Genomic DNA, 14676 nt, shown 5'->3' on the forward strand with positions numbered 1-14676 from the left:
GTAACTACATACTCACAGCTAATGTAACAAAAGCAGGAGTCTTGACTCCTAACACAAACATGTTAATTACTATCCATATTACCACATACTCCCAAAACAAATTTAAAAATGAGTCTGCAATAATTCTAACTTTGAACAAAGACCTCAAACCAAATTCCATCTCTCCAAACAAGCTAAGAGTTTTTCACCAATTAATTAAATTGCAATCACTGTACAATCTGGTAGACAGCACATGGCTACAAGTAGCACCAACAATATTAAGAAAACAGACACTAGCATAAAGCATGACTGCCTCCTGTAAATGACCACTCCTCATCCTCATTTCCACAGACAAAAGACAAGGCATGAAGGTCTAAGAAAGACCACCCCATTCTGAGAGCTGTCGGTTATCTTCATTTGTCAGCCACATCAATCACAGTACACAAAAAGAACAGGTACAGTACAGAATGAACCAGTTCACAACGTATTCTAAGTGAACAGGTAGTCTAATGTTAACCACAAGGTGGTTTTTAAAAATTAGGATATAAGAAGCAACCGTTTAAAACACCAAGATTGTTACTGTTTCACAGTTAAGTGTTCTACTAAGTAAAGTGCAGAACTATTCCATACAGGTGTAAAACATACCTGGTTTCTCAGACATACAGGAGACACATTTATTGTCTTCGGCCTTATTACAAACACAGCATACTGGACATTCCCAAGATCCCACAGGCCTTTTGAATTTATCTCCAAATCCTAGTGTACCAGTGCTCACAGTGCAGCTAGAAGAAGAAGCAGTCACAGGACTTTCTGAAGCCACCGCCAACGTAGGGACTCGCTTCACACCAGTGCCCGGTTTGGGTGTTTCACAGGCTACACATTTTACTGCTTCAGGCTTATTTTGCACTAAACAGGTATCACAATCCCAAGTTCCTACTGCTGGTTTAAATTTATCTCCAAAGCCTGTCCCTGATGTAGAAGCTGGTTTGTCACTTTTGCTTGGTGTCCCAATTCCAGCCTGTTTAGCAGTTTCTTTCGGTGACAGTTTTGCTGCTTGACAGGCTATACACTTATTGTCTGTGACTTTGTTCTGGAGGAGACATGTGTCACACTGCCATGATGATCCAGCTTTTAAACTTTCTCCAAACTCAATTCCACTAGAAGAAAAAGTACTTATGGCTGGTCTTGTATAAACCACTGGGCTTGTAGTGGTGGGCTGAACAGCAGGAGAATCAACCTTTGGTGATATAAAACCTACAGTGGGGAAATAAAAGAATGTTCTTTTAAAATGAGGCAGTGGGCTCTTCTAATCAAAGCATTAACTGCAATATTATGGGAGGAAAACATTTACATTATCGCCAAGTTAATACCATCCAAGAACTACTAAGGTTTTTGTTGGTTACTTACACAATCATATTTACACAATCATGACACTTAAACCTACTTAAAATTCTGTAAGCATAAGAACCGATCATCTTTACACTACACATCACTTTCTCCCTCTAAAACTTTCTAGTCTGATGTTTTCGTTTGAACTTACTGTCAGGTACCACTGCTTTCCACATTTTATTCTCCTCTCTGCAGCAATGAAGTAGATACTCTTCTTAGTCTTCCTCCTCATCCATTCCTTGTAGGTACTCCCACAGCTAAGTGAAACGACCTTAATATCTGTAATCTTTGGGTGTTGCCTAGTCTTAATCCACTGCCATGGTATCATCTAACCTCAGTAACTCTAGCTAAGTCAAACAGGCATTAACTGTCTGACAGAAGTTCCTCCAATATGCAACAGGATTGTAAGGATATTGTTACACCTCATTATCTAGCTGAGGTCAACCTTGAGTGCATCACCTCCTGCCTCAATCTCTTGAGTGTTGGAATTACATTGTACACCACCAAGCATAGACCAAGGATTATCTTTAATTACAATAAGCTTTAAAAAGGCGTAGTTTGATGAAAATCCCAAAGATGTGGCAAACCCTCTGGACAGGCCTACAAGTACAAAAATGATTAAGATCCAATCTACCCTCACAAAGAGGAATTTTGGTGACATAAACTGAAGTCAAATGCACAAAATCTCTCTTCAATACAATTTGAGTACTTTTATTTTGTTTATTAATGTTTATTAAAGGTGTATTTTGACAACCAAGAAAAAATATTCACATGGAACTATGGGTTGGAATGGTAGGGTATCTTTCATTAAACTGATTCACTGAACTACTGACACAGTGCCCCAGAAATGTCTTTATTTAAAACCTGTAATGTACCTTTCACATTACATACACCATCAGGGATCTAATTTTCCAGCTTTTAGTGCAACGGAAAAGAAGATTGGTAAAGGTGTTCCACTGATATTAAGATATTATCCAGCTGGGTACAGTAGGGCACATCTTTAAGCCTAGTACTTAGGAGGCAGAAGCAGGCAAATCATTTTGAGTTTGAGCTCAACCTGGTTTCTAAGCCAGCCAGTGTCACACAGTGAGACCATGAATTCAAAAAACGTAAAATAAAAAACCCAGTGAATTGCTTTTAGCCTAAAGGGAATAGAATCCACGAACTTAGAGTACTGCCCATAATTAGCAGTTCCCTATCAGTTATGAGTTTAATTGCAATCAGTCTGGCAAAATCACAGTAGCAATTTTCTAGAAGCCACTACATGTTCTTTTTCCTTCCTTTGTCAGATTCACCTAATTCCATTCAAATGAAGACTCAAATTTTTTTCTGTTTAAAGTTTAATTAAAGGAGGCAAGATTATGAAGAAAAATGTAGCTCTAAATATATGTGTGGTGAAAAAGCTACATAATTGGTTAATTCTGGCCCATGTACTTTGAAGTTCATCCATACCTCATACTATCTATAAAGGAAAGAAACTTAATCCAAACAACCTAATCCTTTGAACCTTGTTATAGAGGACAACAAGGTTATATTTTCAACCTTAATCCATTATACACTGAATACACGTTTGCTGAGTAAATATGCATTCTTTATGGGCTATTAGGTTACTTTATTTAGAAAACACCTTTACAATTCAAACTTTAAAAGTTCTCTTTAACTTCAAACTGAAAAATGTATTCCTATTTAATTTCTAGTCATCCTCTTCAAATTACCTGATACCTTGACCTGATCATTACATGTTTTATATGTACTCACTCAGGTATAATATATATACTATACCTGAGTACATATAAAAGTGTTAATTAAAAAAATAAACATTGCACTACTACTAACTTTCAAGTCTTGAGCATTATCCTTCAAATACATAACACTCTGGCAAAACTTAGCCAACTTGTACATATACCAAACTAGAAAATACTGTGAGATGGTAGTCCAATGCTCTCATCAGAAAAAAGGCATGACAATAAAAAAGACAGAAAGGGTGCATCTTCTCTTTTCAATATCCACAACTTAAAGAGACAGATTTCCCTATTCATGATTCCTTGAATGAACAAAGGAATTAAGTGAAGGGTTTCCAATACAGTTTCCCATCAAAGAAACTGACAACGGCACAATATCTACAAGATTCACAGTCACCTTTCTGTGCATTTAATGTATTTTTAAAAACTTAAATTTTTAACAACATTCAATGACACCATTAAGTTTCAATAGAGATTTTTACAAGGCAAGCCACTCACTTACCAGGGTCTTCAGAATGTCTAGAACACTTCCTTCTCTCAGAATCTTTGCAGGTTAAAAGGGTCCTCACAAGTGGCACTTCGCTTCTTATAGTTTGAACTATTCACTACAGTGTTATCTTAGCTGTAATTTTTAAAATTATAAAAGTTATTAAGCCAATGAAAAAATACAATGGATTAGAGTTAAAGCAATTTCAAAACAATTTTTGGATCAGTTTCCTAAAACTCTGGAAAGTCACTGCAATTCAAAATAATGGACAAGTAAGAAAGAGCAGAGTAATCTGCCATTGCAAGTAAAAACTATTTCTTACATTGTACATTCCCTCACAAGCAAGCCCCCACACAGAGAAAAAAGAAACAACTGTCCAGCCAATGAAGCTCCCTGGAAGACAAACTGAAGCAATAGCCATATATGACAATGGGAAGTTTGTCCAATACCTGAAATAATAGATCTGATCAAGACAACTGAAAAAAAATCAAACCAAAGTCATTTTCAACTGCTTTCACACCTAGAAACCATACTATGATTAAAATATCCCTGTTATAGTACAACTGTGGTAAAACCAGAGCAGAAATGAGGTTTACATATAGAGATTAGCAGCTTGCTGACAATGGCTAGATAAGTGATTATCAGACTTTGCTTTCACATTCCATAATCATAGCTTATTGATTTTAGTAAATATAAGGCAAAGTAATTTTTACTAGTTTTCTTTTAATATTTGTATGCTTTGCCTACACATATTATATGCACTACGTGCATGTCTGGCATGCAGAGTGGTCAAAACAAGTCAGATCTCCTGGCAAAAGAATTAAGAGATGGGGGGTTTGGAGAGATGGCTCAGTTGGTTGAGAGCATTGCCTGTTCTTCCAAAGGTCCTGAGTTTCAATTCCCCGGCACCCACATGATGGCTCACAACCATTTGTAATGAGGTCTTGTGCCCTCTTCTGGTCTACCGGACCATACACACAGAATATTGTATACATAATAAGTAAATGAATATTAAAACAATGTATAAGAGATGGTTGTAAACAGCCATGTAAGTGTTGAGAAATGAACCCAGGACCTCCATAAGAATAGTCAGTGCACTCAGTGATGAGACAATCTCCAATCCTCTAAAAATTAATGTGGCCAGATGTTGATGCACAGCCTTAACCCCAGCAGTAGGGGGAAAACGCAGAGTCAGAGGACCGAGAATCTCTTTGAGTTGGAGGCCAGCCCTGGTCTACAACAGTGAGTTCCAGGACAATCAGGGATGTAGAGAGTCTGTTGAAAAACAAAATCCCACTCCCCACCAAAAGACAACAAAGTGTCAGAATAAAAACTAGGGCTAGAGTGACCACCTAGCATGAGCAAGGACCAGTAGAGGTGGGTGAGTGAGGAGTGGAGGAGGGAGGGAGCTTGATAGGGAGGGAAGAAAGGAGGGAGCGAGGGAGGTAAGGGAGTGTGTGTATGAGAGAGAGAGAGAGAGAGAGAGAGAGAGAGAGAGAGAGAGAGAGAGAGAGAGAGTCAATCAAGCTATTTCTTCAGCATGAAAAACTCTTCAGCACGAAAAACAGGAGTTAAGACTTAATGCTACTCTCCAGCCTCATGAAAAGCAAATGCAAGTGAATCCACTTTGCTTCTGCTCCTATCCCTGTGCCCCATTTTCTTTTTCTTCTTGTGTAAATTATTTTTGTTCAAAATTCTTGACCTAGGGATTTCAACTCAGCTGTTTTCTTATTTCCCAAACACCAAAACAAACCACTCCCGCAAAAACCTGTTTTAATGATCTGACTAATTTCATTCACTCGGTGATGCAGTGTTTCTTCTGTTCAGAAATGATGCATCACTTATTTGATTAAGCAAAAAATGCATAAATAAAACCATTTATGAAGTAAGAGTAACCAACACTCGGTTCACCACAACTACAATGTATTAAATAAATCTTCGGGATTGTACTAAAATGTGGACAAAAAACTTAACGCCTTATTCTGCCTACCTATAGTGAATAAATGCAGTATCATGACCAGCTCACACCGTAAAGCAAACTACAATGGTTAAATGTGACTCCCTATAAGAAGAGCACTGCTGAAACAGCTTCCACTAACTTTTCAGAGCTGATTTTCTTCAATGTAAATACTTTCAAGAATGACCAATGGAGAATTTGAAATGCTCTTCTAACATAAGGGTTTGTTTGTGGTTTTGTTTTTTGGTAAAGATTGTGGAACATATTTTTCACTTACCTGAACTACTTAAAATTGGTTCTGAAGAACTATTAAAAGCAGAAAGTTCTGTTTTTGCAACAGGCACACTAAATGTAAATCCAATCTATAATGAGAAAAGATATTTTAAGCTGTCAAAATATCATGAAATAACAACTCAGTTTTACATTAATCAAAGGGTATACTAAATTTTACTGATTATAAAAGATTAAGTTTTTCCTATTTTGCAATTTCTAAATTTAGAACTCATGAACTAAAGTATGGAGTACCTTGATGCATGGCTCTAGTCCCATATCAGGGAGGCTAAAGAAGAAAGAAGTACCTGAGCCCAGTTTGAAGTCAGCCTAGGCAACATAACCAGATACTATCTCAAATAAATAAATAAAAAACTGTATGTGGCAAATAAAAAAATTATATTAACAGCACGACATGTAGTTTGACAGCATTTTAAATTCTTTATGCATTTTCTTCTTTCAAAGCATTGCATAAAACATTTAGGAGATCTTAATCCCCAGGTCCTGGACCTTTGAATACCATCTTATAAATGAGGTTTGGAGGACAAGGATGCAGGACAACTACATTTACCTGTAAAATCTAGCTATGACAAAAATAAATAAATAAAATAAAAAACAAGCATACAGCCAAAAACCTGAAAGCAAGCCAAGTGTGGCCTCTGATCCCAGCACTCAGGAAGCAGAAGCAGGTGATCCCTGTTGAGTTCAAGACTAGACTAGCCTATATAATGAGTTCTAGGCCAGCAAGGGCTACACAGTAGGATCTTTTCTCAAAAAACAAAACAAAACCCCTAAAGACAGTATGTAAAGATGATATATATGACGGAAGTTTAGAAAGCAAGAACATTAAATGTATATATTATTCTTACCCAAATAGTTCCCAATTACAAAGAAACAAATATATATTGTATAACAATACCCCAAACAGAATTTCAAGATTAAAAGCGATTCAGAGAAACCCTGCTCGAAAACAAACAAAAAAAAAAAAAAAAAAAAAAAAAAAAAGCAATTCAGATTTTAAATGCAATGATTTAGCTGCTAAGGTCTTTTCATCTAATCTATGGTGGATAGCAATTAATCAGCCTTATAGGAATCTCTTAAGTTACAAGGGAACCCTGACTATATACTACATCAAAGTCATGTTAAATTTCTAGAGTATAAATTAATGCAAATGAATGTCCTTCTTTGGGAATAACTGGAAAAATGCTAATGAAATCAAAATATCTTCATTTTAACTGCACAAATGGCACAGAAGAAAATGCACACACACACACACACACACACACATATCTAAATATGCACTAAAAAATTCAAAACACCGGTTTGCTATATACTGAATTTTTCACCTGGAAGTTGGTTTACTACCATGAAAATCTTATGTTTGATTTAAAAATAAACACTCTGGGGGGGCTGGAGAGGGTGGCTCAGAGGTTAAGAGCATTGCCTGCTCTTCTCAAACGTCCTGAGTTTAATTCCCAGCACCACATGGTGGCGCACAACCATCTGTAATGAGGTCTGGTGCCCTCTTCTGGCCTGTAGGCATACACACAGACAGAATATTGTATACATAATAAATAAAATATTAAAAAAAAACACTCTGGCTTTGGAGTCAATCTTGAACTGCTCTTTTTTTAGGTACTTACAGATGCTGGAGGTAGCACATCTGCCTGCGTAGACTTCACAATGGGGAGATGAAAATGTGAACACAGGACTGCCAGTGCTGCCCAGAGACATCTGTGCCTGCATTTTCCATAGTAGTAAGAAATGACACAAAAAGAGATTATTTATGAACGATAAAACAGATTTTAAAGAAATTATTCAAAGAATAATAGCAATTCTTTCCACTTATTAAAGGTTATAAAACACTTTTGACGTCTTAAAACAAAACACTAACAACTGCTTTCCTGAACTGGGAATACTGTTTGAAGACCAACTTTCTCACTTTTGGTCTAGAACACAGACAGACTGTTTGTTATCAGATAGGAAAAATCCCACTATAAACATACATTCTAAAAATAATAAAACACCATTTTCATTCTCGGGGTAAGAGTATATACTTCCCAACATGAAAAAGGCCCTATAATTAATTCCCAGCACCAACTCCCCAATATTTTTTTCATTTTTCTCTTTTTACTTTGAATTACTAACTTTTACAGTGAAAAACCATTTTAACATAAAGTACTGAATTAAAAGGAGTAAGAACAGAAGTTACTCCATTCATAGAGTGGTTCTGTACCTTGTTTGATAAGGACTGAGAAGAACTGATTGATGACGACGAGGAAGCAGGGGTCACAGGGGAACTAAAACTGAAGATAGGCAGTGAGGAGCTGCTGATTGGTAGAGAGATCTGTGGTAACACTGGTACTTCCATTTCCTAAAACACAGCACGTTTTGTAATGATGTCATCTTTCATGTCATACTTTTATCTACTTATTTTCAAGGAGAATTGACATAGTTATGAGCAAGTTTAAACAGGAAGAAAGAAAATAGGCCCCATGCAATAATCAAGAGGTCTTGAGTTAAAACCTAAAGACTTAATTAAATTCCCAGTTGTGCCACCAACTGCCATGTAATTTAATTTCAGCGCCAATTTTCTATTTTATAAAAATGAGAGAGGAGCTAGCAAGTTGGCTGAGTAGGTAGAACTGCTTGCTGCAGAAGCTTTGGTAACCTGAGTTCTATCCCCAGAGCCCAAAGGGGAAGAAGAGAACCAACTCCTTAAAAGTTGCCCACTAACTTACACACATGCACCATGGCACATGTGTGCTTCCCTCCCCACAGCACCCTCAACCCCTCCCTCCTCCTCCTTCTTCCTCTCTCATTCATGGAAGGCCATGGGAATAATTTTTCTCTCTCTTTCTCTCCCCCCAAATATTTTTAAATGGTGGACAATGCAATGTCTTCCTCTGTACCACAACTATGATTCCACTACAACACAAAGCCATACATGGTCTTGGGAGAACAACCATGTACACATGTCCCACATACCAACATATGAAATCTCTTTAAAAAGTAAAGCAATACATTATAAAAACTACAAATTGTGCCTATTTTATGATCAAAAGACATTCAAAGCTCATTTTCAAGACAGGGACATGTTTGTCAATTCAAAACACTCCAGAGACAGGCAGAAACAACCTCTAGACCAGCAAGTAGCCAAAGCCTTTAACGTCTATAATCCCAACTCTCCTGGCAGGGCAGAATATGGTAGGGCACATAAACTGCCAAAGTTTCCATTCTAGTGCTTGAAAGGAACAGCAGAAAAACTAACCTAGAAAATAATCGAGTAGAAAAACTGCCACTTCCATAACAAGCTATAAAACCAAACACTAACATATATGGCAGTCAACTTTAAGTTAAACATAAGCTGAACTGGAGAGATGACTCAGTGACAAAAAGCACTTTACTGAAATGTGAGGACCTGAAGTCAAATCTGAGAATCCACACAGATCCAGAGGCAAGTGAACATCTGTAATCTCAGTGCTCCTTTGACAAAATGGGAGGCAGAGGCATGAATTCCCAGAACTTTGCCAGCCAGCAACCCTGGCATGCACAGCTATGAACAACAAAGAGACCCAGTCTCAAACAAAGAAGAAAGCAAAGATCAATGTTTGATGTTGTTCTATGACCTCTACACATGTACCCTGGCACGTGTGTGCCCACATTCACACATACCAGAAAAAAAATTCACCATTAATGAAATATAAGTTTTAAACTTTAAAATATATTTCTGGAACATGGGCCAATAAGCATACTGAGAAATATTAACTAGAAACAAGTAAGTCAAAGCATTATGTCCCTGGGGTTGGAGAGATGGCTCAGTGATTAAGAGCAGTTCCAAGGGATCCAGGTTCGATTTCCAACACATAGATGGTGGCTCACAACTGTCCACGGCTCCAATCTAAAGATCCAATGCCCCCGTAAGTACTCCATGCACATGATTCAGATATAACTTGCAGTCAAAACAGCAATACATGTAAAATTTTTAAAAGCCCTACATTCCAAAGTTTAAATGAACTAGTAAGCTGAACATCTTCTTAGAGGGTAGTGAGGACCTTAAATGAGTTAGCTTGGCTGAAATCACTTTTAAAGACTGAAGTGGGGAAGGAGGGGTGAAGAGATGGCTCAGCGATTAAACTGGCTGCTCTTCCAGAGGTCCGAAATTCAATTTCCAGCAACCACATGGTGGCTCACAACCATTTATATAGTGGGGTCTGATGCTCTCTTCTGGCATAAAGGCATACATATAGAGCATTCATACACACACACACAAAAAAAATGAATCTTTTAAAAAAACTGAGATAAGAGCTGTTTCAACTCAAAAGGTAGAAAATGAGCAAACTCTAGTCAACTTAACCAGTCTTCAATTAGTTGCCATCCTCTATATCCAAGCAACACCAAAAATGCAATTATTTTTAAAATTGTATTTCAATTGCGTGTGGTGGAGTGCCCACACATATATGCTAGAGAGCACATGTGACAGTTAAAAAAAACCCACAGAAGTCAGATCTCTTCTTCCACAATGTAGGTACCAGGATGGAACTCAGGTCACCAGACTTAGCAGTAGGCACCTCCCACCCACTGAGCGACCTCACCAGCCCAAGAACTCAACCTTATTTAAAAAATAATCCCATAGGGTAAAAAATGAATAAAGAAAAACCTAAACGGCCACAAAACACATCCAAAAGTCTACTCCTTCCCATTAAACAAGAAAATGCAAAATAAAACCCACTGACATTTTATAGCTATCACACCAGCAATGAGTCAAAACAAAACAAAGTGCTAAGAAAGAAAAATAAATAAAAGGTCCACCTATGATCGTGTGAAGTGTTGTGAAGAGGAATACACTAAAGTCAAACACATTTAAAGACATGTGCCAACCCCTGAAGTTCAACAATCCCATTCTTAGGTAAATATCCTCCAGACCAAACTGCACATGGCAAAGGAGAAGTGTATAAATATTCACCTTAGCACATACTGGGAATCAGCCCAAATGTACCCTGATGAGAGAATGGATTAATTGTAGTAAATCTGCACAAAGGATAAATAGCAGAGAAATTTAAAACCCATCGTTCCATTTAACATGAAGTATCACACATACAGAGAGATAGAGAGAAAAGGCTAACAAAAGTGGGTTGAGAAAGAGACAGAGAGAGAGAACGTTAACAAAAGTACATAGTGTTAATCATATGTACATTTGATAAACAAGCAAAACTGTAAGGTAGTGCCCAGAGTCAAATAATTTCAATGGAAATTACCTCACACAAAAAAATGGTATTTCTGTTGTAAGTTATTTTATGCAATTCATGAAGTGGAGGCTCCTAGGTTAAGTTTTGGATAAGCACATCTAAAGGATGGTTTCAATAGTAGATAATCTTCTATCCAAATCTTCCCATAGCCCTATTTCAGTGGGTCTCACCTCACTACCACCATTTCAAAGTTCTATAAAATATGAGCCTACCTCCTCCTCTGGAGGTTTAGAAACAGCATAGCGTGTTCTCTCTCTTCTCATCTTGCCACCTCCAGAAGATAAACCGTTGGCTGCAGGAATACTGAAACTGGGGTATGAAAAACCACTAGCAAATAAAAAGAAAATCAGAACAATTGATATATTACTTAGTCCCAGAAATTGTTAAATGATATCCAAACACCGGAACAGCTAACAAGACAATCAATGTATAGCAAAATACACTTTAGACTTTTTCTACATTTATTTTGTTCATGTGTGCAAGCACATGAAAGCACACGATCGTAACACGCAAAGCTTGTTAGGGTAATGAGGCAGATTTTGGGAGTCAATTCTCTGCTTCCACTATGTAGGTTCTAGAGATTGAAAACAGGTTTCCAGGCTTGGTAGCAAGTGCCTTGACCTGCTTAGCCATCTCACTGCCCCCTAAATGTACTTTTTAATTTTCTTAAAGACTATTATAAATATGAACCTTACAAAAAAATAAATCCAGTTGTATATGAAATGACATTACCTTTCTTGCTCTCTATTTTGTCTTGAAATATTTTTTTCACTTACAGCCTGCAAGAAAAAGAATGTAATGAGGATCTTATTTAAAATTCATTGTTTGCTGGGGTGGGGTAGTAATTAAGATAGGCTTGCCTCAAACTCAGCAAGTGGCTGAGACTAGACCTGAATTCCAGATCCTGTCACCTACACTCACCAACTGCTGAGATTACAGGAATGAATATGCCTGGCTTAAATTTTTCTTTGGTGCAAGGATTGACTCAAAGCCTTAACAAATGCAAGACAAATACCTCTACCACTGAAAGCTACATCCATAGCTCCAAATTTTCTTAACCTTCTTTATCCTGGAATATGTAAGGCATGCTCTTTGAATGCTAACCAAGAGTTACAACTGTACTATGTATTATAATGAACATATATACAAAACGTCATTGATCAAGTATTTAACCAAAACACTAGTACAAAGTTCCCAGTGACCTTGAGAGAGAGGAGGACCACTACTTTCCCTTTTGCTATACTAAATGCATAGATAACTTTATAAAGACAGAATTTCTGAGATGCAAATTCCTTGCACTGAAAAGAACTAAGGCTTCCTGTAGAATTGGCCAATTACAGGAATAGAGAGCTAAAAATGTACAAGACTCTAATTAACTTGCAATATAAAAAGTAAGGTGCTCAAAAATGATGGGGCATAGTAAAAGAGCACAGGAGTCCATTCAAAGACAGATACAGGGGGATGTAATCATCAAAGTAAACAACTCTAACACACCATTTTAGACTACTGAAACTAAAAATTCAGTTGAAGTAAATCAAATACAGAAAAGAAATTATATAGCAATTTAAAGAGTCAACCAATACATGGAGAAAGAACAATGGAATTAAAGATCTACTACAGTAGAATCAACAAACAGCTTCAGGCGGGAACTCACAAAGATGCTAATAAGATCAAAAATAGGCACACTATGTCCCACCTGAGCACTAAGAGCCCAGGTCTTCTTCAGTGGTTAACCAAGAATAACCAGAATCTAGAACCATCCCGGACAATTCACACTGCAGGACATTCTATAGTTAACTAACATTTGCTTTTCAAAAATATTCTAGATTAATGGAGACTACAAGTTATAATCTTGGGACATTTTTCTTTTGGGACATCTGCTTAACATCTAAATAAAATCTGCAGATTCATGTTGCATCAGCATTCCTTCTAGGGTTTGAATACGATTACAATCCATTTTATGAAATAATATTCTGCCTTCTAAAAAAACAGCAAAATATTTGTGTATACTGTAATTACATAAGCCCTGAGAACACAGAAAGTTATTAAAAACTTTAGGAGAGAAATGGTGATGAAAATATTCTAAACTGGAATATAGTGATGGCTCAACACCCTGTTGCTATGCTAAAATCACTAAAGGATAAGCACAAAATAGTTAAATTTATAGTACATAAAACATCTCAAAGGGGCTGGTGATATGGCTCAGTGGTTAAGAGCACTGACTGCTCCTCCAGAGGACCCGGGTTCAATTCCCAGCACCCACATGGCAACTTGCAGCTGTCTGTAGCTCCAGTTCAAGAGAATCTGACATCGTTATACCAATACGCATGAAATAAAGTTAAATAAAGTTTTAAAAAAAAAATCTCAAAAAACCCAAAAGTAGCATTTGAGCTTTGTTTGGATCTTAGTTTAGAGAAGTAGATACAAAAAACATTTTAAAATATTATTTCCATTTTAAGATGCAGGAGAAATTCAGTCAAAAGATATGACATTTGAAAAACCTTTTAGAATTCAGCAACACAAATAAGACTAATAGATAAGTGAATCTAACAAAACTTATCTAGGCAATAAATATGTAAAATTTACCCACAAAGATTTAGGAGTTGATCAAGAAAGTTATTTTTAAAGGTTTACCAATTCTAACTCATTAGTTAACAGGCATCATACAATTACTAGACTATACCGGCAGAGGAGGTCTTCTATTTTAAATAACTTTTTTATCTTTATTCACTTCAGTGAATACTAAAAGACTAGTTCAAGAAGAAGCAGACTGGTAAAAATTAATAACACAGCGAGACATGGTAGTGCACACCTATAACCTAGCACTTAAAAGGTAGAAGCAGTAAAACTGACATGAATGAGGCCAGCCCAGTTATCTCCTGAGTTCCAGCCCAGCAGAGCTACATAGCAAGACACTGTCTTAAGAAAACAGAATAAACAAACAAACTCACACTGTTCTTTTTATCTATCCTTTGATTAGTCTTCCTTAAGTCACCAGATGGGGTCAGAGATGGTTTAAAATAGATAGTTCTATTTGTTGCTATGGAAACTGGCTTTGGGGTCATTAGTCTCTGAACAGGGGGATACTGAGAGTCCACCTTATAAGAAAACAGAAATCAAAAATAAACATTTTTATTTAGCAGTGGCATATCTAAAAATTATTTCAAAATAGCTAATGTGACCTAGATTATTGCATAGAGAAATTAAATAAGCAGACTAAAATAATAACAAAAATGATAAACCAAAGGCATTTAATCTATTATTAATATGTAAATATACATATATCTAATTCTAAACTATTTTGCAGGACTGAATTTTACCCCAGATTCAATAGCTTTTCACACACAAGCATATATATACACCCACACAAAATGAAACTATACAATATTCAAGTCAACTGAACAATTCTTAACCTTAGACAAGATGACTGTTGGACATGGCTAAAACTTATTTTTCTGAATTTCCCCAAACCTCTGTTTCTATTATTTTTTTTCCACTGAAAATTAAGATGGTTTTTTACAGGGGCTACAGGGATGCCCCACCAGCTACAAAGTACTTGCTTCTCCACAAAGGGCTGGGTTTGGTTCTCAGCACTTACAAGGC

The 14676-nt window shown here is 36.7% G+C and overlaps 1 protein-coding gene across 1 annotated transcript in view; it reads right to left on the reverse strand.

The window, feature by feature from the left end:
* Nup153 (nucleoporin 153) overlaps positions 1-14676 on the reverse strand; it is a 46246-nt gene that overhangs the window by 12565 nt on the left and 19005 nt on the right. Inside the window, 12 exon segments of the mRNA XM_038333998.1 lie at positions 625-1233; position 2003; positions 3613-3665; positions 3668-3727; positions 3835-3846; positions 5832-5916; positions 7468-7512; positions 7514-7564; positions 8061-8198; positions 11286-11400; positions 11806-11852; positions 14025-14171. Of these exon segments, the coding sequence (XP_038189926.1) occupies positions 625-1233; position 2003; positions 3613-3665; positions 3668-3727; positions 3835-3846; positions 5832-5916; positions 7468-7512; positions 7514-7564; positions 8061-8198; positions 11286-11400; positions 11806-11852; positions 14025-14171 (1363 nt within the window).

Source organism: Arvicola amphibius, chromosome 6 (assembly GCF_903992535.2).
Source record: "Arvicola amphibius chromosome 6, mArvAmp1.2, whole genome shotgun sequence".
NCBI lineage: Eukaryota > Metazoa > Chordata > Mammalia > Rodentia > Cricetidae > Arvicola > Arvicola amphibius.